Source organism: Tripterygium wilfordii, chromosome 22 (genome assembly GCF_013401445.1).
Source record: "Tripterygium wilfordii isolate XIE 37 chromosome 22, ASM1340144v1, whole genome shotgun sequence".
In the NCBI taxonomy this organism is placed as follows: domain Eukaryota; kingdom Viridiplantae; phylum Streptophyta; class Magnoliopsida; order Celastrales; family Celastraceae; genus Tripterygium; species Tripterygium wilfordii.
Genome location: NC_052253.1, coordinates 11,628,963 through 11,654,077, shown reverse-complemented (window position 1 = coordinate 11,654,077; position 25,115 = coordinate 11,628,963). Strand labels below are relative to the sequence as shown.

General features: G+C 35.9%; 4 protein-coding genes and 1 long non-coding RNA gene across 5 annotated transcripts; 3 read left to right on the top strand and 2 right to left on the bottom strand.

Moving 5' to 3' along the window:
* The first annotated feature begins 3,273 nt into the window (after window positions 1-3,273).
* LOC119991756 (stress-response A/B barrel domain-containing protein At5g22580-like) lies at window positions 3,274-4,257 on the top strand. Its single transcript, XM_038838199.1, has 2 exons — window positions 3,274-3,464; window positions 3,796-4,257. The coding sequence occupies exons 1-2, from the start codon at window positions 3,346-3,348 to the stop codon at window positions 4,004-4,006; spliced, it is 330 nt and encodes a 109-aa protein (XP_038694127.1). The 5' UTR covers window positions 3,274-3,345; the 3' UTR covers window positions 4,007-4,257.
* A 978-nt stretch (window positions 4,258-5,235) lies between these two features.
* Window positions 5,236-6,493, top strand: LOC119991755. Its single transcript, XM_038838198.1, has 2 exons — window positions 5,236-6,069; window positions 6,173-6,493. The coding sequence occupies exons 1-2, from the start codon at window positions 5,364-5,366 to the stop codon at window positions 6,274-6,276; spliced, it is 810 nt and encodes a 269-aa protein (XP_038694126.1). The 5' UTR covers window positions 5,236-5,363; the 3' UTR covers window positions 6,277-6,493.
* LOC119991757 lies at window positions 6,169-8,785 on the bottom strand. Its single transcript, XR_005466257.1, has 2 exons — window positions 7,792-8,785; window positions 6,169-7,165 (listed from the first exon to the last, which is right to left on the bottom strand). It is a non-coding gene; the product is annotated as an uncharacterized LOC119991757 (long non-coding RNA).
* A 1,474-nt stretch (window positions 8,786-10,259) lies between these two features.
* On the bottom strand, window positions 10,260-11,786 carry LOC119992169. Its single transcript, XM_038838834.1, has one exon. The coding sequence runs from the start codon at window positions 11,473-11,475 to the stop codon at window positions 10,588-10,590; it is 888 nt and encodes a 295-aa protein (XP_038694762.1). The 5' UTR covers window positions 11,476-11,786; the 3' UTR covers window positions 10,260-10,587.
* Window positions 11,787-17,331: 5,545 nt separating this feature from the next.
* Window positions 17,332-18,890, top strand: LOC119991798 (arogenate dehydratase 3-like). The gene has a single exon (XM_038838271.1). It carries the CDS (start codon window positions 17,474-17,476, stop codon window positions 18,719-18,721), a length of 1,248 nt encoding a protein of 415 aa, XP_038694199.1. The 5' UTR covers window positions 17,332-17,473; the 3' UTR covers window positions 18,722-18,890.
* The last annotated feature ends 6,225 nt before the right edge of the window (window positions 18,891-25,115 follow it).

Sequence of the window (25,115 nt, the reverse complement as noted above, 5' to 3'; positions counted from 1 at the left end):
AGGTCCAATATTTAGGTATTTCAATTTGCATACCAGGTATGCCAAGAGTCTCCCAAATGTCAGGAAATCATTTATTTATTAATTCACTCTCTTGCTTTAAAATATTGAGTAAATGCTACCGACCCACAAAATATGATCCTCATTTTACCTCAAACTTACGTGGTGTGTGAAATGACATTAGGATCAATTTAACATCTAACACTTCACATTAATTGGAAAATGATCATATTTCGGGGTCTCACGCTGAAATAGGGTATGTGGTCAGAATAAAAATCCTCTAAAATAAGTTTTTGATTAAAATATGGACCATTGCTCATAGTCACAATTCATACATCATAGATTACAATAGTCTTTACAGAACATGATTCATCTTTCCTGATTTATATCCAACCACTTTTTTTGCATTCAGATTTGTGATTCAAGAATGTTTACAAGTAGTTGTCAGCAACCTTTACCCTCCCCTCCGGATTTGTTTCATCCTTCCCTTTCGTCGTACGGATCTGTAAAATCATTGAGTTGGGCCAGGGTTGAGTAGCTAGGCCCAGAAATTAAATTAAGCTGTTATACCGGTTGGGCTATATTATTGGCCCAATAATGTTTCCGGGAAAACTTATAAGCCAGCAAGTAATCTCAAATCCATAGATATGCTCCAAACCCCAACCAAATAAGTCGGAGAAGAAAGCGAGAGAGATCAGACATGGACAACGGAGGGGATAAGCTAAACCCTAGAGATCAGACATGGGACCAATCGGCTCGGTAAAATCTCGACTGACCATTGATTTGGCAAGAATGGGAGATGCTCCAATTCTGGCTCCAAAATCATGTTAAATCATGATTTATTTTTTTGTGTGTGTGAAAATGGCATATTATAGTTTAGGAATTAGACATTAGTGTTTAGGGTTTAGAGTTGAATTTAATATTTAGGATTTAAGACTTAATTTTAAGTGTTTAGGGTTTATAAGTTTAGAATTTTGTATTTAAAATTTTTTTTTCCAAAATATACTATATTCTAACATTGTAAACATCAAGTACGCAATAACAAATCTTAATTCATGATTCCTAAAAAATTTTGATGCACCGGTCATAAGACTCTGCAATAATGCACAGGTCCTCCCCCAATCATGGAGAGGCAATAGGCTAACATCACCATTGACTCAAGCATGGACTATGGAGCTCACGGACTTCGATTGTACCTACATGCAAAATACTGTACCTACATGCACAATTTCAGTTACATAGACGTGCACTCTTAAGTCTAAATTATTCATTGCACTACGAATTCTGTCAGCGGGAAAAAATGGTGTTGGTTATAAGGGTAAATCGGGAATTTTAGAAAAAATATACATCCAAGTAAATAATTCCACAGAAAGTTTGTGGAAATGGGTAGTAAGGTTTGAACAAGAAAATCTAGTAAGGTACCATCTCTATGGCCCATCCAATCTAATATGTTCTCAAAAAGTAAATTGTCCCCAACGTTCACATTAACAAGAATTTGGAGTGGGGGAAAGAATGAAGCATAAATAACATTTTGTCAAACTATTTAACTCATTAAAGCCAATTTTGTGATTTTGCTAGACTTATTGAGCCATAAAATCTTACACGTCTGTATATAAGAATCAGAGTATTTTGATTACATGCTCCATTTTCTGTTTAGGGGTGCACTTCTAAAAATTATGAGATTTTAAAATTTATAATTTTCAAGGATACCTTTAACAATGGATGTATTTAATAAAATTTAAGATGTGACAAATGTTCACCCTCAAAGTTATACCGGTTGGGCTATATCATTTGCCCGATAATGTTCCCGAGAAAATTTATAAGCCGTTCGCGGGTGAGTAATCTTAAATCCATAAACCCTAGCATATGCTCCAAAGCCCAACCAGATAAATCGGAGATGGGAAGAAAGTGAGAAAGTGAGAGAGATCAGAGATGGACAACGGAGGGGATCAGCTAAACCCTAGTGATGGAGGAACGGAAGGGGAAACAACAATGCATAATGGGACCAATCGACTCGGTCAAATCTCGGCTTACCATTGATTTGGCACCGCATTTCCCCGCGGAAAGGCACTTCCTAAAAATGATTGGTGCACCGGCCATAAGACTCTGCAATAATCTCCCCAATCGTGGTCCCATTGACTCAAGTATGGACCATGGAGCTCACGGACTTCGACTGTACCTACATGCACAATTCCTGCTAGATAGACGTGCACTCGAGACTAAATTATTCATTGCACCACGAGTTCTGTCAGCGAAGAAAAATGGTGTTGGTTATAGGGTAAATCGGGAATTTAAGAAAAAAAATATTTCCAAGTAAATAATTCCAAAGAAAGTTTGTGGAAGTGGCTAGTAAAGGTTGAACAAGAAAATCTAATGAGATACCATCTCCATGCCCTATATCCAATCTAATCTGTTCTCAAAGTAAATTGTCCCCAACGTTCACATTAACAAGAACACGAACAATTTGGAGTGGGGGAAGAAAGAAGCATAAATAACGACATTTTGTCAACTATTTTAACTCATTAAAGCCAATTTTGTGATTTTGCTAGACTTATTGAGCCATAAAATCTTAACATATCTATGGGAATTGACAGTCAAATACCTCCAAAATCCAAATGCTACTCGACAAAACTGTATGTGATCAAGTTGCCGAGGCCATGCAAATTGATAACCTAGCAAAAAAAAAATGATGTCTAATCTAAATAATGATGACCTATTAAGCTTTTTTCATTGTCCCATGACGGCAAGGCCCTATTTAATATTCCTTAAAGATAAAGTATTGGCGTTATAACATAACCTTGCATCACACTTGCGTGTGAGTGACATATTGAGAAGTCCTGAGCCAGTACTCAATTCTTCAATTCAGAGGATTACAGGAAAAGGTTCCTGACTACATTATGTAATGACAGAAAGCAAGAGGAAAAAAAAAGCAGACGAAATTCAAATTTCAAGGAAAAGAAAACAAGAAGAAAATTGCCAACAAGGATCCATTCGTGTGTAAAAGCACAAGACAATTGCGATGGACAATAGTGTGTGGTGCAGCAAAGAAGGTGCTGACTGGTGGGTCTAGACAGGCCATGTCAATTGTATCATTCCCGAAATTGAACCACTGATAGTGTCCAACACGGCAGTGAATAAAGTCTTTGACTATACAAGAGGGTTCGAGGGGTGTGTTGGTTTACTGGGTGTGACAGTGGACAGAGAGGACTGTTGAAGTTGACATTGAAATAATGTGTTTTTCTTCTTCCGTTTAATTTAACTTTTTGGTACAAGTATGGTGGGCACTGGGCGAGCTTCTATATAAAGGGTTTAGGTTAACTCATCTGGTTGTACATTGGCGCAGAAGCAATGGGAGAGTTCAAACACTTGGTGATTGTCAAGTTTAAGGAAGATGTATTGGTAGAGGATATGATGAAAGGAATGGAGAAGCTGGTTTCAGAGAATGAACTTGTCAAGTCCTTTGAATGGTGAGTTCCTATCCTTCTGTTCTCCATTTCAAGCACCTTTCCCTTATTTTGCACATTTAAAATTCCCAAGTGAATTTCAACAAGAATTTCTTACTAATGTAGTCTACCCAAAATTTTTGACAACGAGGCTTTGAGGCAGGGTCACTAGAACCTAAGTTTGGAACTTTTCTTCTCTGGGTGCAACAAGAGGGGGAAGTACATACTAAAGAAATATCCACAAAAACTATATTGTAAATAAAAGTATATATGCTTGAGGGAAAGATATAGGGATCACAGAAGAATACCTCGTTTGTGTTGAAAGTTGAAACCTTGAATCCAATTCTTTGAACAGGGGACAGGATGTGGAAGGGCCAGAGATGCTTAGACAAGGATTTACCCATGCCTTCTTGATGACATATGAAAAGAAGGAAGACTACACCGCATTTCTCAGCCATCCATCTCATGTTGAATACTCAGCCACATTTTCAGGAGCCATAGACAAGATCGTGGTTCTTGATTTTCCAGTTAATCATGTCAAGCCTCCTGCCAAGCCCCCAGCATAATCCATGTGATAATCCATTAGTTATGATGATCATGAATATGAATAATAACGAACCCAATGAAATATGATGTGTATGTTGTGGTTGAGTTTGTGCATAATGTGTGTTTGCCTCCACAGTTGTTGGCATGCATGTTCATCTGCTTTTTCTTTCTTTGTTTTTCCCGGGTGCAAGTTCATCAGCTATTGTATTTTACAAATGCACTATTGTCATATTGAACGTGAATGAAATAGACAGGTAGCTTGATTGTGGACTTGGAATGCTCAAATTTAACTTTTCAAGCATATAGTGGTAAATCCCAGAAGTCCATAAAAAGACTAAATATTCTTTCTTACTTTTTCATAATTCAAATATTTAAGGGTGAATCCCAGAAGACTGTAAAAGCACCTTTTGACTTTGCTAATAAGATCCGCTTTATCTATTATTGTTTATTCATAGTTCGAAAACACCTTATCTGCCTTAATCAAAAACATATTATGTGCAGCAACCTGTCTGCCATAATCTCCGGTGGCCCCATAAAAAGACTTATTAGTGGAAGGAGAGGACACCCGTCATATAGTGTTTCACCAAGCCACATCTAAGTAATGTTGGATGTGTGACCCCCAAGAGGCTCAAGTATGTCCTACGAAAAAACATTATAAAGACTTCCCGGCCAATGATGAATGATAAAATCGGGCCCGAATTGCGAGCTGGGAAGAGCTTTAATTTTTAGTTACAATTCTCTTCCAAAATCATGTTAAATCATGATTTTATTTATTTGTTTGAAAATGGCATTAGAGTTTAAGAGTTAAGAATTAGTGTTTAGAATTTAGAGTTTATGATTTAGGGTTTAGATTTTAGATTTTAAGATTTAGAATTTGGGGTTTTAAGGGGAAATTGTTTGTAGCTACAATTGTAGCAAAGAAGTGGAGCCTGTATCCCCAAAATCTCAAGGAAATACGTATCCATACACCGATTAATGTCGAGAAGAGAAAAAGAAGACATGAATACTGCAGAGATAAGGAAATGAAGAGAGAACAAAAAGGCAGAATCTTAAGAAAATGGTAGAAAGGAAATATTCCTCTGTAAAGGTCTGGAAAAATAAAAATCCTGGTTGGCACGCGTATATCAGCCAGCGAAAGAGAGAATAAAATTTTGAAATATAATGTGAGTATGAAAGCGCTCCTGTTTGGTCCCAAAATGCTGCCATCAGTTAATAAATGTAAACTATAAAGGAAGTAATATTCGCTAACAGGTAAAGCCATAAAGGTGGATTTTTTATTTTTAATCTCTGATTTATCTGATTGCCTAGCATTCCACCATTTCTTCTTCACCATTTGGAGTAGTAAAGATCAAACCAAAGAGGGAAAAAGGAAAGAAAATGCAACGATCCAAGAAACTTCATCTTCTGCATTCTCTCCTTTTACTCTGTTTCTTCAGGATTACCTGCTGCACCCACGCAACTCCCATAAGCTTCTGTGGCACGATTCCAATTCAACCTCCTTTCTTGACTCCAAATTCAACTTTCCCATCCCTATTAAGCCACATGATTGTTTGTAAATCTCAGAAACTATTTTTCAGAACTTCTCTTGGTCTTTGCGAAGTCTCCGATATCAATTACTCAAGCAGAACGCTAACCATCTCTAATCCTCCTTGTTCTTCTTCATTCCACTACATCTCCCCTTCACTTCTCTCCGCTGGTTTACCCTCTCCTCCACAACCCAACTCACTCCTTCTCTTCAACTGCTCAAACAACAGGCATGTCATCTCACCACCCATCACTAACTGCACCAATTTAACTTCTTTTAAAACTCATGAACAGGATTTCAAAATGGAAAGTTCATGTGTCCTAGTTCCAGATGCCGATAAGATTCATCAGAGTTTTCATCCAAGAGATTTGAACTGTACACACTACAGCCGGGTGTATAGGAGGTTTTTGGAGGAAGACAACTACACAGGATATGAGCTAGGGACAAGAATATCTTTTGATATTCCAGATCATACACCAGAGATTTGCAAAGATTGCGACAAGCCTAACGGCAATTGCGGTATTGGGTTGAGGTGCATCTGCCACCCAAAGGAGTGCAGTAAGTTTGGCCTTTTGTCTTTTCAAGCATATAAGTTTCTCGTTTTGATTTCTTTGTCTATGATTAACTTAATATGATGTTTCTTTTTTTTTTTTTCCCGCAGGAGATAAGGTCATTTCTATTGGAGGATCCATAAACCCTTTTGGTAATGTGATCTTCTCAGCACTCTCTTTCATTACAGCAACAATTTACTTCTTTGTTTGCTGAAGAGACATGCTTTCTTTTTCCCTAGTTGCTGTTGAGCTGTTGAGTATCCTAATTAGTCTCTCCTTGTCTATTTGGTGGGACACATCCTTATCTGATTAGTCTAAATTAATCAGCCTCTTTTTTCTCATGACTACAACTAAAGTGGAGAAATTATTTAAAGATAAAAGTGTAACAAGGACAAGGAAATGGACTAATAAACAAAGCAATTAGGTCGTGACCAGTGAGAGGACAACTAAATAGTGACACCATTCCTGTAGCTGATCCTTTGGTGAAAGCTTAGTTTGGAGTTCATACCTTTTTTTTTTCCGATGCTGCTATACTGATGTATTAAGATGAGGTAGTCATTCCAGCATTTTACTATAGAGAAGATACTAGTCTTGTGAACAATCAGTCGTACGAGGAATATGATTTAAATCAACAACAAAATCATCTAGTGCTCCAACTCTGTTAATTTAAGACTCTAACTATGGTACCATAGCCACCATATCAGATGCTAGATCGCAAGAGTATTAGTTTGGCATGGAATAACAAAATAATTGTTCACATTATTGGATCTAAATGCATAAATACATAATAGTCCAGCAGAAGAAGCAGATCCACTTTGATATGTGCTTCCATTCAGAAATATAACGTGCTTCCTCTAGAATAAGTGAGATCACAGATTCGCACATATATATAACAGTTCAGATTTAACAGGCATAACATGCTTCCTCTAGAATAAGTGAGATCACAGATTCGCACATATAGACAACAGTTAACATTTAACAGGCATGAAAAAGAAAGGATAAATGCACAATGCCGCCACTGCTGCTTCTCTCCTGACTAGTGAGCCATGTTCATTACCAGACCATCCAAGAGAGCAATTGACAAAATCATCCCCTGTATAAATCTGTGATAAATTGTGTTCTTAAAATTGTACATGAGCTCCCTCAAAATAATGAGCCAAAGAAGCTTAATAATGCATTAAATCTGAAAATGTTTTTCACATTCATATTATGCGTCAAATTTTGTTTCATGGAACATTTAAAACGACGAGAATAGAGCATATACTACACGATCAGTAAGCAACTGATGATATTACTCTGCAATGTTGTTTCATTGAAAATTTGGCTTATATTGGTTAGAGCCAAACAAGCCCTAGCATAGTTCTGGAAAAAATGACTCTAGATTTCTTTTACAAGGCTCTCCACAAAATTCACGATCAGATCATGCTTTTCAATTCAGTGAAGTACGCAACAACAAATGTCTATTCCTTCGAAACCTAAAATTACTCTTAGAAATTAGAATCACTGCTCCGTTGAGAGTTCTTCAGATTCTAGGTTTTCACGATTACAAGTTTCTAAGACAAATTCGATTAACTGCTTATTTCTTTCAATCCACAAACAGAAAATTTGCAAATATTATTACCTTAGAAACGCTTATCAAAGGTCAAACCCGAGTAATCTCGATCGAAGTCCAGTATTAGAAAAATCGCATACCATAAATTCGCAGCGAAAACAATAAGATGATTCTTACCTTTTGTCGCTCAAAATCAACACAAGATTTCATGGTGTTAGGTCTTCAATGCACTTCACCTTCGCTGAATAGAGTTGCTTCCGAATTGAAAACTCCAGACTATCGGCGCAAGGGCCTTCGCACATCTTTCGTTGTTTGTACAAAGCGAGGGAAAACATCACTGAATTTCCCGAACACGAGTATTTTGAATTTTTTGGGATGCCCAAGGTATATATATACTACGGGCCTAAGGCCTAACACGTTAGCCCAACATGTGTGGCCCTTAATATATTATTGGGCTCTACTTTTTAAGACCCTTGTAGTGGGCTTTTGGCCCTTAATGTATTATTGAGCTTTTTTTGGAAGACCTCTCTAGTGGGCTTTTGCCCTTATTAGATCTGTTGGGTTTGGATGTAGGGGGCCCAAAGCTCTCATATGCTAGCTAATTATGCTAATTACGAGGTGTGGTAAGCAATTGTTTTAAATGTCGGATTTTGAATCGTATTGATGAGACCACCGGCAACCTCCGGTATCCAGTCTAACCGGTCCGACCGGCCGGCATAAGTAGTTTTTTAAAACACTACTACTAAGAACTGCTGAGCCAAGGCTTCAATGATGTAGAAACTGTTAGAGTTATATGATTTGTGTTAATGGCACTTGATAATTATTGGTATACAACAAAATGATTTTGTCAACTTTGATACCAACTCCAACTAGCAGTCCAAATGATGATGAATGATATTGGGTTAAGTAAGAAGTAGAGCAATTTGGCACCCAGTTTTGGTGGCCAAGAAGAATATTGATGCAATAATAGCATTGTGTAGTAGTAAGGACTATACAAGGTTAGTACAACAAAATGTGCTTGTGAGTTGGTGAGTTCAAAAATTTGAACTAGTGTCAATGACAAGCTTGAATAATGCAAGGGATTGAATGACATTGTTGTAAGCTTCCTTGACAAAGATGATAAGCACCCATTCTGCAACAATTAATGAGCATGCATTAGCAATTTAACATCCTAACTTAACACAGCTACTTTACGATAGCCTAGTACTTTGTTATCTCTTAAGACTTAGGATGTACAGAGCTTGAAGTAGTGAGTTCGAACCAATCAACTGAGATATTTCATTATAGAATCGTGGTTCCATGGGTTTGTCCCACTTTCGGGTCCCTACCTGCGTGGGTTTCAGCTCAGTCTTACCTGTCATCAACATGATGCGAGCTATTATGATGGTTCGACATTTACACTCACTCAACGATCCAAACTCCTAAGAACATGCTATGCTGGGTGATTCCTCTATTCCCAAAAATGAAATCCTAACCTAACACACTTTGACATGAATTAGACCTAACATCTTACCCAACTAAACTTTCTTTTACTTGTCACTTTTCCCGATTTGGAACAGACATGTGCCCAACTCATAGTGTAAAATCAATAAATATGCACTATTTTAAGTGAAGAGAGAAGTGATTCCTTACCTGATGAATGATGATGATAGTACATGATGTCTAAAACTTGAACACTGGCTCACTTCTAGCCAGTTAACTACAAAAGGTTTTGGCTCTTTGTGGGGCAAATAATAAAATGGTGACCCCATAAGGACATGAGAGATGGCCCATGAAGGGACACTACACTTATTGGGTTATTGTCCCAAAATTAGGCAAGCCTCAGTGAGTATATTCATATAAAAGTTAACAAAGATCTTCTGTCATGAATTACATATGCTCTCTGCAGTCTTCTGCACCCTTAAATCATAAAAGCTTTTACTACATCAATGAAGTCATATGGTCCCTAACTACCCTCATTGCTTACATTTACAATTCTTTGTAAAAGAAATTGCTTTCTTTGAGGGGTTGATCCTGGATGGTCTAAAGAGAAACCATGTGCCACGTAAGGCTACTTTGAGTTTCAATTTTGGTGCTTAAATGACTGAGAAGAGCAGAAAAAGTTATGATTTGCTTATTTGGTATGACAAACAAATCAGGACAAATTTGTGAAGAGCATAAATATTACCTAATTTCTGAGGAGCATAAATTGTACAAAATTCTGTTTGTAATAACACAGAGTAAGGACAAATTTCTAGCCAACAAAACAGAGTAGGGTTTCCTTACAAAACAGAGTCTCAGAGTGTGCGCGCAAATCTAATAATCCGAGTTTAGGTTAATGTCAATTATTCAAAATATAAGATTGTCGGTGTTGTTCTCGATTATAAAAAAAAAAAGAGGATTTGAGGGCTCCGTCATTTCTTAAAATCTACAATTTAGATTTAATGGTGGAGAAAAAATCAGGTAATTTTTAAAAATAGTAAATCAAAATTGTGATATGATGTAACACATCTCCCAAATCATTAGAGTCAAATTGTAGACTCTACAATTTTAAACTAATTGCATTGTGGAGTCCCTATATCAAAGAAAAGAAGTCTCAAACTGTAATGACAAGATTTTATGGTCAAAAAGTGGGCTGATAATAGTAAGGAGATTCTCAACTTTATTCTGTCAATTTATGGATAAGAGCCCTCTCTCCACTCATATCTTTCAACATCTCATAGTGGCCTTTTCAGCAAAATCTCCATTGATGTGCTTCAAAATCCCCCATTTGTTTTTGAAAACCCTTTTTAATGATTTGATACTTACAACAAAATTAGCAAGAAAGCCAATTGAACAAGGAAGAAAGGACAATAGTTAATCAGAACCAAATTGCCATATTTTCTTCAACTCTCAATTCTGCAAGTCAGAAACTAATCCATGAAATCAAATTTCAAGTTATTTTCTTGTCACGATATGATCAAAAGAATTGAAAATCTAAGTCAATCAGTTTCTTTAAAGGCTCTTACAGGCATAGATCAATAAGGAGAATTCAGCTCTCTCTTGGTGTCTCTGCACCAACTTCTCCTCCATCCAAAGCCTGCTATCCAATCCACTTCTTGTCCTGAACATGAACACAGCATATGGTCCTGAAACAGGATTGAAGAACCAGTCATGTAAATCCCACATTAGATCAACCAGCAACCCATCAACAAAGATTGCCTGGTTTCCCCTAAAATTCCACTGCAGCCTCTTAACCCGAATCACCGTCTTTTTATCGATGCAAACAGACAGAACTGGATGCTTTGGACCTTCATTCTCTCCACTACATCTAATCAAAATGTCATGTGGAATTCCAGTGTCACAGAACTGAGCCTTGGTTGTATACAAAGTGTTGCCTGAACAATGCTCCTGCCTTGAAATTAGACTCACTTTGGCTGCTGGATTGCAGGTTTTGAACTTCTTGGTCATGGCTTCTTCACCCAAAATAAGGCCCATCTCTGAATCAACCATGATAAGTAAGTAAAACCCATCAACAGGTTCAGGTCCTGTGTCATATTTAGCATTGGAAAGATCCCAGAAGACTTCGATCTTATCGGATTCGATTGTTTTGCTGCCTTTCTTCTTCCTGAATAGCCTCGAATTTGTATTGAGCTTGAAAGATGTTGAACTGTCATTGTTGAAATTTATGGTGAGGCCTTGAGTGGTCTGGTTCTTGCACCAAGTGACTTTGATCAGAAGTTTCTTCTGATTGGAGAGAATCACTTTGTAGACACAAGTGACAGAATTCTGAACAGATGGGGTTAGGCGTGGAGAAATACAAGAATTGTTGGGATAAGAAGAACAAGAAGAATGAGAAACATTTATGGCATTTTCACTCAAACAAGAAGCTATGTCCCTCATTTTGAACAGATGGGTTTTTTTCTAGGAAGAAAAGAAAGGGAGAGGGAGAGAGATCTGTTTGGAAGAAAAGAAAATGAGGGTTTTTGTACTGTAACTCTCCTCCTAAACAATCTTGTAAAGTTGAGATTCATAATATGGAAGGCAGTGCAAAGAAAGGAAATCTAGCTTCCTGACAGAGTCATTTACATACTTAAAATGGGTTCTCTGTCTCACAGTCTCACCTTAAAACCTGCTATTATCAGAAGGAAAGAATTAGAAGATTGATGCAGAGAAGCAGAAACCTTTGAAATGTTCTCTCTTTATCTCTCTCATGCCAGTTCATCTGATATAATTTAAAACCAAAAGAGAAGGAATATAAGAAGTCGTACTTGGTCTGCATATCAGCAAAAAAAACATGTGACATGATCATGCTTGCTGTTGTAATAAATTTAATAAGTAAATTAAGGCAAAAAATACGTGAAGACTTTTTTAATTATAGAAAGTGTGGTTAATGGGGATTGTGAGAGTTAGTAAAAAAAGGTTTTTGAGAGAGAGAAATGAGCTGCTACAGCCCCCAATTTATAACCTTCATGTAACACGTGAGATATCGATTGAGTATAAAACATGTACAGATGTAAGGTACCCTGAATGTCTGACATGCCAGATTAATGAAGGTTAAAATGGGGTGAAAAATTGGGGGACTATGAGGACAATACCCAAATAAGATATTGCGAATTCTGGGCATGGGCTTGACACCCTTTTTATTCACACATACTTATTTCAGGACAATGTACGTCCTTCCAACTCAAACTCATAACCTCTTGAAAGTTGGGAGAATGAATACGCAAAAACCAATTAGGAGAATCTCTGAAGGGAAAATTTTTTGAGTCTAAATTTTCAGTAGACCCCACAAAATAAATTTAAACAGTGGACCACACCAAGTTGCGGTCCCAACACACGTATGATTAAAAGCAAGTCATTATCTGAACTACAACTTTATATCTGATCCCTTTTTGTTGAAAATTGTGAATAAAAAACACATAAAAAGTTCACTAAATATTTAATTACTAAAGCACTTAATGCCTTTCCTACTTGCTTATATAATAAGTAGACATGATACATCATGTGGTTGCGGTTGTGAAGAAGCAACCTTGAAATCTCTGCAATGTTGCTAATTAACTTCAAGTTTTCTTCTTTTTTTTTTTGGGGTCAATTAATCCTCAATAGTCCACTCCCTCTCCATTCCTTATTGTTCTTTAGAAGTTCTAATACTAAAATTAAAAACTAAAATAAAAACGAGAGTAAATTTGGTTGTGAATTCAATTTTCATTTAAGGCTGGGGAGGAATTAAAACAAAGGAAGACAAGGATTGTGCTTTAGAATATATGGAATTATGGATGTTGGGTTATGATTAGATTTTAAAGGGCTACAATAGTAAATGAGATAGGTGGTGAGGAATGGATGGGGCATGGAGGAATCTGTCACAAAAATATATATAAGGGCAAATGCAATGGTGAACTGGTATTGGACCAACAAAGATGTTGTCTTTTACTGATGTGGCTGTATTATAAAATGTGTTTTGCTTATGTGGCTGTATTGGGATAAGTGTTTTGCTGATGTGGATGTATTGATATTTGATGTTTTGGTGTAGTTTTGTTGTGGATAATATGGAGGAATGGAATGTTGTTGGGTTGGGTGGAAAGAGAAAGTGTGTGGGAAGAAAAAGTGTATAGAAATTTGTGTTTTGCTGATGTGACTGTATTAAAATACGTGTTTGACTTGACTTTTTGTGTAATAGAGGTGGGACCGGGCCAACAAAAATGTTGGCCCAGTAAATTGTTTCCATTGCATTTGCCCTAACAAATCAAAAGCACCATTATTACTCTTTGTCCCTAATCTTGGGCCGTCTCCTAGGATACCCTTTTGTTTTTGTCTCCATCTTTGTTTTCATTATATCTATGACTTATCAAAAAAAAAAAAAAAAAAACTCTTTGTGGTGTACGATTCAATAGAGGCGAGGCAGCATACAATTTGCGATAGCTTAATTATTTATCTCTTCGGATTTTTGTCAAATTTGGTTAGACGGAGTTGTTGTAGTTGACAATGGGCAGAGGGGTCTGGTCTAGAGAGTGGGCTTCTGAAAATTTTCTTTTGGGCTAGACTTCGGTTTATTTCGTTAGGCTTTGAATCTAGCCTGGCCCCATTGTCCTCGTATTTTTTAATTAAATAATAAATATACACACTTACATTTGGGCTGGACTGAATATATTTTCTGGTTTAGTAATTTCAATGGGCCAAGGCCTGCCTTAGCTCGTGGAGGTGGAATCAAAAAAATTCAAGCCCGGCCCGAGTCTTCCCCTCATCGACCATAACCAGAATATTGTGGGAAACAATTTACCAGTATTAAGCAAAAAAGTGGAGAGCTTTCTTGTAGCAAGGATTTTAGAAGTTTCTTTGTTACGTTTGTGATTTGGTTTGAAATGCCTATGGAGCTCATGAAGGCTGTGTTTGCATATAATGGAGAAGATATGCGGTCATTTCAAAATTTGAAGTACTGCTACAGTGAACCTGTAAATCCATGGGTGAACTGTAGCAAACTGGATGATTATTTTAATATATCTTTTTTGTTTTTTCTTCGTTTCATTCAATTTTGTCCCGTCTAGTCAAAGGCAACTTTGCAGTATAGACTCTTTTTTTTGTCTGGCATAGACTCTTTTGTATACACAGAAACTATCCAAAATTAATCTATTTGTAAAAATGGAACTACCATAATTAGTTTTATTTATATCATTGTATTTCTAGAATACATTAATTAATTAATGATATAAAAATATAAAAAAAATAGTTTAAAGGAAATATTAATGTTAGTTGATTAATTAAAAAATATGGTAGAATTTTTATGTTATAATAGTTTAAAATGTATACTTTAAATTAATAAAAATAATTGTATAAATTAATATTTAAATGATTTAGAGTATGGTTTAGAGTGTCTGATGTGTGGATGTACTTTTTGAGAAACTGTAAATTTGTGAAAAGTGTACAAAAACTGAACATTTAGAGTTTTTGTTAAGAATGTCTGCTGTGGATGGTCTAACGTGTGGTTTCAACCTTGGACACGAATTCTAGGGACACCGCAGCATAACCATGTGCTACTATGGAATTTGTTAATTAATGCATCACTGCTATATTAAAAACATGAAATAGGTCTAAGTGTCCACATCAATCACTTTGCAATAGCCTAATTGTTTATCTTTTTCAGAATTAGGATGTATGATGCTTGAGGTTGATAGTTTGAACCAACTAGTTGTGATACTTTCTCGTATAATCCTGGTTCCATGGGCTTGTCCCACTTCCGAGCCCTACTCGCATGGATTTATGCTCAGTTTTACCAGTTGACAAGAACAACATCAAACAAGTTTGTTTATTCAACTAAACTTCACATTTTATTTTTTATTATTTTTTGACAATCAAGAATGATACCAAACAAGTTTGTCCTTTGGATATCCGATATGAACATAAACTTGAACTATATGATCCGACATGATCAGTTGGGCTAAAGTCCAAACCGTGACCACAATGATATTACTCTCATTGGAATTCACATTTTATCTCAAATGACCACTTCATGCTTCTCATATGCTGCAAATGCCAATTGTTGAAGTTGGTTCGGTTAATTGAATCTCCCGATCCATGTATTATTTCGAGGGGACTTGTATATGAGCCTCTTCAAACAAGCCTTATTGTTATTGATTCGATGATCCCTATAGGACGTGGTCAACGAGAATTAATTATTGGGGACAAACAAACTGGTAAAACAACGATAGCCACAGATACGATTCTCAATCAACAAGGAGAAAATGTAATATATGTTTAGGTAGCTATTGGTCAAAAAAAATCCGCGGTGGCTCAGGTGGTGATTACTTTACGGGAAATATGTAACTTCCCCGATCAAGCTTTTGTTCTCTCTGTCTATCTTGCTTAGGTGATTGTACTTGATTTCACAACACTAGTTGCTGGGTTTTCTATTTTGCTTTTATACACAACACTGACACTCAAGCCACCCATCCATATAGGTCAACACTGACTCCCAAGATTTAGTCACTGACTCCGTTTGACAAAACTTATTTGTTGTCAAAATAAATTAGCTTATAAGTTATGAAAAATAAACTAACTTATAAGCCGTGAAATAAGCTATTAGGTCATAGGTGTTTGACGAAACTTGTAGTATATGTTATCTTATAAACTCTAAAAAAAATCTATCTAAGTTCAATTTAAAAGATAAAATAAAAAAGTTAATAGTACTATATATAATATTATCCCAATAAACTTCAATTTAAAGCTTATTTTTTTAGAGTTTATAAGTTAATTTATGTTTGGTGTTCGGCGGAGCTTATTTTGAAATAGCTTATAAGCTCCAACATAAACTCTACCTATATGAAAATCAAAATAAGAATAAGCCCACTCAAGGAAAATTCGATTCAATATTGCTTCCTTGAAGGTGAGACGATACCTAAAAAAGATACGCACCAAAAAAAATCATTTGAAGAGAGACAAACTTATTTTAGTAGGGGCCACTGCCGACAATTTAATATTTATATGTGCTTCTATTAGCCCTCCTTTGTTATTAGCCAAAACACACCGATTTTGTCAACACAAACTAACTCCTAAGATCCAAACACCCGATCGATACGTTTTAAGTATAAACAACTAAACAAGGTACCTAAATCTAATTATTATGATCATTTTCACAATTAATGTTGGACACACAAATTTCTTTTTTGCAACCACGCAGCATCAGTAATTTTTAAATTTACCATACCACCCCTGTCCCATGATGCACAAACCAGATATTTTTGGTCAGATTTTCATATCTACCCCATTATTATTATTATTATTATCTTCACCGATTTCAGTAATCAGAAGTGTATTCATATATTATTGTTGAATTTTTGGATGTGCACATATGCACCTACTATTTCTTGTCTCACATATCTCAAATGCTGATATGAATACACACGATTCCATATGAATCATGTGGATTTTATAATTTCATATGAATCATGTGCGTTCATCTCATTATTTGGGATGATCGAAGGCCGAAAAAAAAAAAAAAAAAACTGAAATCTCAAATTCTAATATGGACACACAATTCCATATAAATCATGTGAACTTAATTTATAATTTCACATGGATCGTGTACGCCCGCCTCACTATTTAAGATAGATGATGACCTGACAAAAAAATACTAAAAACTTTAACATATTCGGTACATACAAGCATTGCCATCGTGGCTCTGTTAAAAGTTTAAAACTAGTGGTAACAAAATCAATAATGCTAGGTAACACATATAGTGGTAGCCCATGAGAGCTCAAGTCTCTTAAATGAAATTTTAAAACGTTTTAACTCTCAAAATACATGTTATATTTTTAAAAATATATATATATATTCGGAATCAGTGCATAAAACTATTTCTAACAATATCCATTGTTGATGAGTTTTGTCAGATAAATCTTAATTCCATTGTTTTTTTCAATGGAATTTTAAAACACAATGAATTCAAAACTAAAACAATGAATTGTAGACTGTGTTTTAAAAAACAATAGAATCTATATTAAAATAATAAATTTTAGACAATAAAATCTGAGATAAAAGAATGAAATAAAATTACTTGTTGGACTCTCCTAGGTTACATGTCATTTTCCTAATAAAATATACGAACCTAAGACCAAGTATTTCTTGAAATAAAATTATTAAGCAAAGGCAGCGAGGGAGGGTGAGCGGGGTAGGTGTGCGATTGACCAAATCACACACGGACCATTCCCTCTCAAGATTCCCACTCCCTCGCCTCCATCTCTTCATATATAAACCCCCTTAACTCCCTTTTCTCCTCAGCTTGGCTTTCTCTAGTAATTCAGAGAACTCCAAGCTTCAAAATCCATTAACATTTTACTCCATTTCTTTTTGTTTCTCTGTCGTTTCATCCCCAAACAATACAAGAAAATACCAAAAAAGTTTCAGGATGCAGACTATTTATCCTCCTTATACCAACAATCTGAATTCCTTAGTGAGGACGAGTCCGCACAAGTTCACCGGAACCGGCTCACCAGCGAGGCTCTCTGTTCATTGCATCTCTCGATCTGACTCCGTACAGTTCCCTAATGGAATTGGCTATAGTCGAGCTGATTGGCAGACCACCTGCGCCATCCTTTCCAGCAAGGTCGTTTCCTTGGACCAGCCTACGGACAAGTCCTCAGAGGAGAACCTAAATCTTATCCCTATCGACGCTGCTACTAGCCGCAACGGATCGCCGGCGTTCCCGCCTCAGAAGGCGTTATCAATTACGGATCTCTCTCCGGCGCCTATGCACGGCTCTAAGCTTAAAGTGGCGTACCAGGGAGTGACCGGCGCGTATTCTGAAGCGGCGGCGGGGAAGGCCTACCCGAACTGTGACACCCTTCCGTGCGACCAGTTTGAGGTGGCTTTCCAGGCTGTGGAGCTCTGGATCGCTGACCGTGCTGTAGTCCCTTTTGAGAATTCCCTCGGCGGCTCCATTCACCGGAACTACGATCTAATCCTCCGCCACCGCCTGCACATCGTTGGCGAGGTCCAACTACGTGTCCACCACTGCCTTCTCGCTCTCCCTGGAGTTCGGAAAGAGTGCATCACTCGAGTCATTTCTCACCCCCAAGCACTCGCCCAATGTGAGCACACACTCACCAAACTCGGCCTCCAGGCTACAAGGGAGGCTGTAGACGACACAGCCGGAGCCGCAGAGTATATAGCCGTAAACAATTTGAGAGACACCGCCGCAATCGCCAGCGCACGCGCCGCCGAGCTCTACGGCATGCAAATCCTCGCAGACGGGATCCAAGACGACTCAAGCAACGTGACTCGGTTCGTGACGCTAGCCAGGGAGCCAATTATTCCCCGAACAGATCGGCCATTCAAGACGAGCATAGTGTTCGCTCAAGACAAAGGCACGAGCGTGCTCTTCAAGGTGCTCTCAGCTTTCGCGTTCCGGAACATAAACTTGACGAAGATCGAGTCGCGGCCGCACCGGAACCGCCCGATCAGGCTGGTGGATGACGCCAATGTCGGAACAGCAAAGCACTTCGAGTACATGTTTTATGTGGATTTCGAGGCGTCAATGGCGGAGGTGAGGGCACAGAACGCGTTGGCTGAGGTACAGGAGTACACGTCTTTCTTGAGGGTATTGGGGAGTTATCCTATGGACATGACCCCATGGTGTTCTTCTAGGGATGACTAGTATTCTGTTTTTTTTAACTTTTTTAAAAAAATCATTGTTTGCAGTTTGCACAAACAATATATGGTTTGATTTAAACATTCCCTTGTTTATTATATTTTTTGTAAATTTTAATTTATCGATGAATGGACGATTAAGGGATATGCAGTAAAAGTCACCATAATTTCTTCCAGTGTTCCTGCAATTTCAATCACTTAATGTCTGTAATGACCGTTACAGGGGCCTCATGTCCGTGAATTGACATATCAACAAACACAGAAATGAATGGATGGAAACCATTTAGCACTCAATGTTAATTTGATGGATTGTGTGTGATGTCCGTGAATGGACATACCAACAAACATAAAAATGAAGTGATGCAAACCATTTGGCACTCAATGTTAATGTGATGCATTGTGTGTGTGGTGTAGGATTCTGCGTATTTAAAGTACAAGATTCATCTAATACAAATAAAATGTGGGATCCTTTATCTGAGAATTTTCACATAAAATAGTAAAGCAAGACTGGATGCTCTACTATTTTCATTCTTTTCTCTTTTTTTGTTGATTAATGCTTGTGCTATCCCTTGATGTTACATGCCAACCTGTTTTATGTCACGATATTTGTGTTCAGATTTTGGAGTTATTTTTGATGTCTAGCTCTATTTGCGGTAGAAAAATAGCTTGAATCAGAAATCCAAATATAATATTCGTGGAGAGAGACCCAATTATTACGAAAGGTCTCACATTTTTTTTTCTTAATATGACATCCATTTGATAAACTTAATTGTCTAATTTCAACGTTAATTTATAAATTGTAAAATAAATTATCGGATGTTTGGTGAAATTTATAATTTTTTTTAGTCGACACTAGCATAAAGTCTATTTTATTTGTAATTTTTATTTATGTTACAATTATTTCATTATAAATATTCGTACGTATAAGTATAAATTATAAGATTGTCATTATAATTTGTTATAAGTACTAAATTTATATATAAATTCAAAATATTTATATATAAATAAAATTTAATCATAATATTATCATATTTGTGTAAGTTTTTGCTTGTGCGGAGTAGTGTTATATGTTTTGGACGTGCTGTACGTTATTGTTTAGTAATAATAGACAAATAATTCACGAAAGGGCAGAAAAATAATATAATAATAAAAAGGCATGTGACGTGTAGGCTATTGAGGCTTTCTTACCAACCATGCCAATGATATTAAAAATCAATTGTCAAAAGTGGATAATTAGGTATTGAAAATTTGAAATACGATATACGATTGTCAATTCAGCTTTTACACCAACCAACCGACCAAACCAAAGTTAAAAAAATAGAAAGCATTACTTATAAAGACTACGTACATTGGACCCCTTTATGTTTCTAATATTAATCATTACATAATCCTGTATATGCCTGCTAATGAGTGTTTTTTTTATTATTAACATGATAACGATATCATACAAACTTGTCTCTTGGACATTCAATATCTGATGTGGAGCTAAACTCAGGCCATTAGGCAGACGCATACAAAAAATTCTCACATGATGATATGGTAAATTAAGTCAAATTAAACTCTGCGGGTGACCATATCAATATTGTTTTTAGTGAGAATCGAATTCATAATCTCCTGATTCCTTATAGTTTGATCTCAGAGATTCATCAATTAGGCTATCACCCAAGCGGTTGAATGAGTTTCTGGACCATGGTAGGTAAACAAGAGGGAGACATAAAATGCGAAGAAAATAGATGCATATATATATATATATGCAGAGAAATTATCTTATGCACACTTTAAATATGTACGTATGTTTTAACCATTAATTTGAAATATGTGGGATCCAAAGCATGGAACTGGATCAGAATAATTGATAATTAGTGTCCACAAAGGAAGTTTGCGTGTTTAAATTTTAAACAGCCTATGGTAATTCCATAATTATAGTTTCACGTGCATTAGATCGGTCTTCCCTCACCAAACATAAGACGAATCTAGAGTCTTCCACTTGAAATTAATGAACAAAAAAGATAAGAGGTTAGGAGGAGTAGAGGGTTTGGTAAGGAAAGAGAGCGTGTGTGATGAGATACTTGGTGTTAAGTTGAAGTTGTGATGATGCCTAATTAGTGGTTTTGAAGCTACTTCACAACTTCATATTGTACCTCTCGCATGTCGCTGATGAGGATTGGGATACATGTCCCTCATTTGCCTTATTTTTAAGAGAGATATTTTTTTTAAAAAAAATATTGAAATATAATAAATAGAAAATTGTATAGACCAAAATCTACGCCAACCCTAAATGTACAAAGTCATATCACTAACTTGATCATTAGAGCTTAACTGGCCGACACTATACCGGTGTCAAGCTTTCATGATTGATTTTTTTTTTTGTGACCTTTTCAAATTGTTGGTGGCTTCATTCGACATTATGGAATGTAGATTTTCGCATCTATTCTTTAAGAAATTTAAAAAAATATTGATATCAAAGAGTCTGGACAGTCGGCATTTCCCTGTCCTGGTCTTCCTCCACGGCTCCACCTCCCCACGCGTACAGTTGGTGAAACAACCAAAGCATATCCAAGCCCAGGCCAAGTCCACGGACGCAACACACTTATCATTATTTATTAATGAGTCTGAGATCGATGATATTGGAAAGAGTGAGAGATGCTTCCAGATAATTTAATTAAGAAAGAAAGAATTGCCAAAATTTAATTTTACCAAGTCAAGCATCTCCTTTTCTGTTCATATTAAAGGTGCACAGGGAAAATTATAATTATATGTGTCCAAGTTTTTTCTTATTTAAACATAAATAACATGTATATAATTGCAAAATAATATAAGATAATATTCCTGAATTTTTTTTTTAAAAAAAAAAAAAAGACAAAGAAGAATATGTCAAGGAATACCTAATTTAGTCAAAGTCTCCGTCGGCGTCATCATGACCCTCCCTCGTAACGCTGCTTTTACCAACTGTTGGGTGCCCGGGTCATGTTGTAATAAAATTACAATAGGTCCAGTTGTAATGCATTTTATAGGTAGTAAAAAATTTTATTTTTATTTTTAAAAATCATAAATATGTAGTATTTTTCATAACGAATATAACGGTATATTTTTTATTTGAAATAAAAATCAAATTCATAGTGATCAAAACATTGAATATTTTGAGTTTATATCCGATGGTCTAGAATTGTCGTGTCTTTTTCATGTTAAATTTGATTTTTGTTTCTAACAAAAAAAAATATATCGTTGTGTTCGTTGCGATAAACACTACATATTTATGATTTTTAAAAATAAAAATAAAAATTCTTAATATCAAAAAAAATATTATAGTGGGGCCTGCTGTAATTTTATTACAGCAGGCCCCGGGCTTCCCCAACTGTTGTAGTTTGTTTTTGTCAACTATGTGGTAGTTGAGCTAAGAAATCACATGGATGCTTCACTCTGATCGAATCTTCAATTTCTTTAAAAACAATTCACACACACACACACATATGAACTGCATCGATTTCATTTTGTGTGTTGAAGGTCTTTTTATAGTCATTGTCTAGTCAACTCACTAGGTTGATTCTTTTGGAGTTTGGATGTTTTTTTTTTCCTTTTCTTTCTGCACCAAAATACAAAACATAGTTCTCGAGTCATGTTAGTCAAGTTTCTGTACGCATGCATTTCCCTTCACATTACTTTTCTTGTAGAATTGATGACTTGGAAGTGTGTAATGCTATGATCACGTCACTGAGTATCTCTTCGGATGACATGTAGAATAAGGGTACGTGAGTTATAGAAAATTTCGAGTGTGTTCTCGAGATACTTCTCGAGTTCTTAAATTAATATGCTCTCAATAAGAGAGTGTTCAGTGTTCGGAGCACTCTCTCTCTCTCAAATAGCTATTAAGATTTCATGGTTCGAGATTGTAGATTGTTTATCTAAAGTGGGAGATTCCCTTTTATATGAGTTAGTTTTAACTTTGATAAGAGTAAATCTTTCTTCCCTGATTCTTTGGCAGATTTAAAAAATGATGAATCTCATTATGATTCGTTTCCTAAGTGGACCAAACCAAGCCCTCAAAAGAATCTAGTGATTATGAGATCCTCCAGTGGGGTTTCTTTAGAATTTTGAGCTTTTTTAGGCGATTGTTTGGTCCCCAAAGACTTTTGAAGTATGATATGCCCGATGGGACAACACCTCAATCCTGCCAAGATATTCTCTTCTCGATTATCATGCCTCGTATGGGCTCGCCAGTCTTTATTCTTATTCTTGAGTTCTTGACGGGCACTTGAACTCTGCCTTGTATATATATATATATTTTTTTTTGAAAGATCCACGGGCCACACACACGTTAAGCCATACCCGAGGGCATGAAGACCATCACAGTGGATGAAAAACTACCCAAATCCCAAACCCCCCTGATGAGAATAGAATCATGAACTTCAAGGTCCTGAACAGACAACCTGACCAACCAGGCTATCTCCCATTCTCTACCTTGTATATACTTGATATCTCAAGTATCTATTGAGTTTCATATTTAGACCCATATAACCAATAAACACAAGACATGTTACAAATTCTCCCTCATTTTTTTTTTCTCTCCACTCCACTTTTTATGTTAAAGCCATTTTAAGTCAAATATATGAAGAAAAAAAATTGTATTTCAAGTGTCTGTAGTTTCCTACCATTATATAATGGACACTTCAGGATTTGATGCTGCACCAACACCAAGACAATAAAGAGTAATTGAAACACAAACACCAATGAAGTTGTTCTTAACGTCTTGTGTCACATGTTATATTTTAGTGGAGGGTATTTCCATATTATCACTATTTAGTGCAATAGTACACAAGTTGTTGGCTAATCAATTGTCAAATCTAATTGATGATCCCATACATGACCTGAGGAACAGTATGATAATAATAAGAAGAGATCTAAATCAAGGTTTGTTGAGGAGTCTTAGTAACCTCAGATTCTCAAGTACTTTCAGGGAATTTATTTATTTGTGAATTAAGTAATTGCTTTACAGGTCATGCGCTTTTTATTTTAACATTATAAAGCAGAAAGGAAACTGATAAAAGGTATTATCGTCATCAATACTTTGGATAACAAATAACCTCAGAATAATCCTAAAACAGTGTGTTTATTTTATTTCAAAGTTTACTCTCAAAGGAGGTTACAAAACCTTATATGATAACTCGTAACCCTAATTGTGACATAATTAGAGAAGGAAATAAAATAAGAAAGCAACTAATAAGGAAAATCCTAAAAACACATCGAAAAATACCAAAATATGCAAAAAAAGGGTTCGAAACCCCACGTTGTCGGACTTGAAACAAGTTTCGATTTGATATATTATGGGCCCAAAACGGACATCCGAGACCCAAGTTATGACCATTTTAGTAAGCATGGGTCAAAGAGACAAAGACCCTTGTTTTCAATCCCAAACCACATAGAACTCATCTGCAATATGTTCTACATCACATTAGGAACTCTTTCAACGGCATAATTTTTGAACTTCAGTACCCAAATGGACACACAAACTTAGGGGTATCCATTTGGTTTTCGATTCGATTTTTAACCATAATCAAAATATCCGAATCGATTCGGTTATGATATTTTAAAATCCATAACCGAACCATATAGTTCGGATAACCAAACTGAAATAACCATATTTTTCGGATCGGATCGATTTTTGAAGAAATGAAAAAGTATGAATAAATCTCAAATAGAGTGAGAAAATAACTATGAGCGACTACAACTTTATCTAACAAAGTTTGATAAAAATTCATGATAATGATAATATATATATATATATATATATATATATTATTTCATCACAATTAAAGAAAAATAAATTTACAAGACCAAGAGAAATAATATGATCAACCAAAAAAAAACATACATGAAAATGTCTCCTTCACTTTAGCAATAATCAATCTTAATTTATATGAATTTTAAAATGATAAGGTCACCATGAGTTTCAACTAATCAATCTTAATTTATAATTTGTGTAATGATTAGGTTAATTGGTACAAACACAATATACGACACACCACCAGATCAAGCCTATGAAAGTACAGGTGTCAATAGGCCCCACGCAGGAGGCACAAATCAAGCCCACGCAAGGGCAAACTATCAAGCCCACGTAGGGGCAGACGAAGCCCACACACCTCCTTGTAAATATTCGGAGGAGGTGAGACTAGAACCCATGACCTCAGTCAGGGACATGCAAAGTCATTGCCACTCAACCAATGGCTCATTTGCTAAATTTACAATTTGTTATAAAGATATAATCAGAGTTTTAATATAAATATGTAACTTTTATATATATATATATATATATATATATATATATATATATATATATATATATATAATGTTTGGATATTTATATAATATATATTAATATATAATATATATAAAAATATGTATAT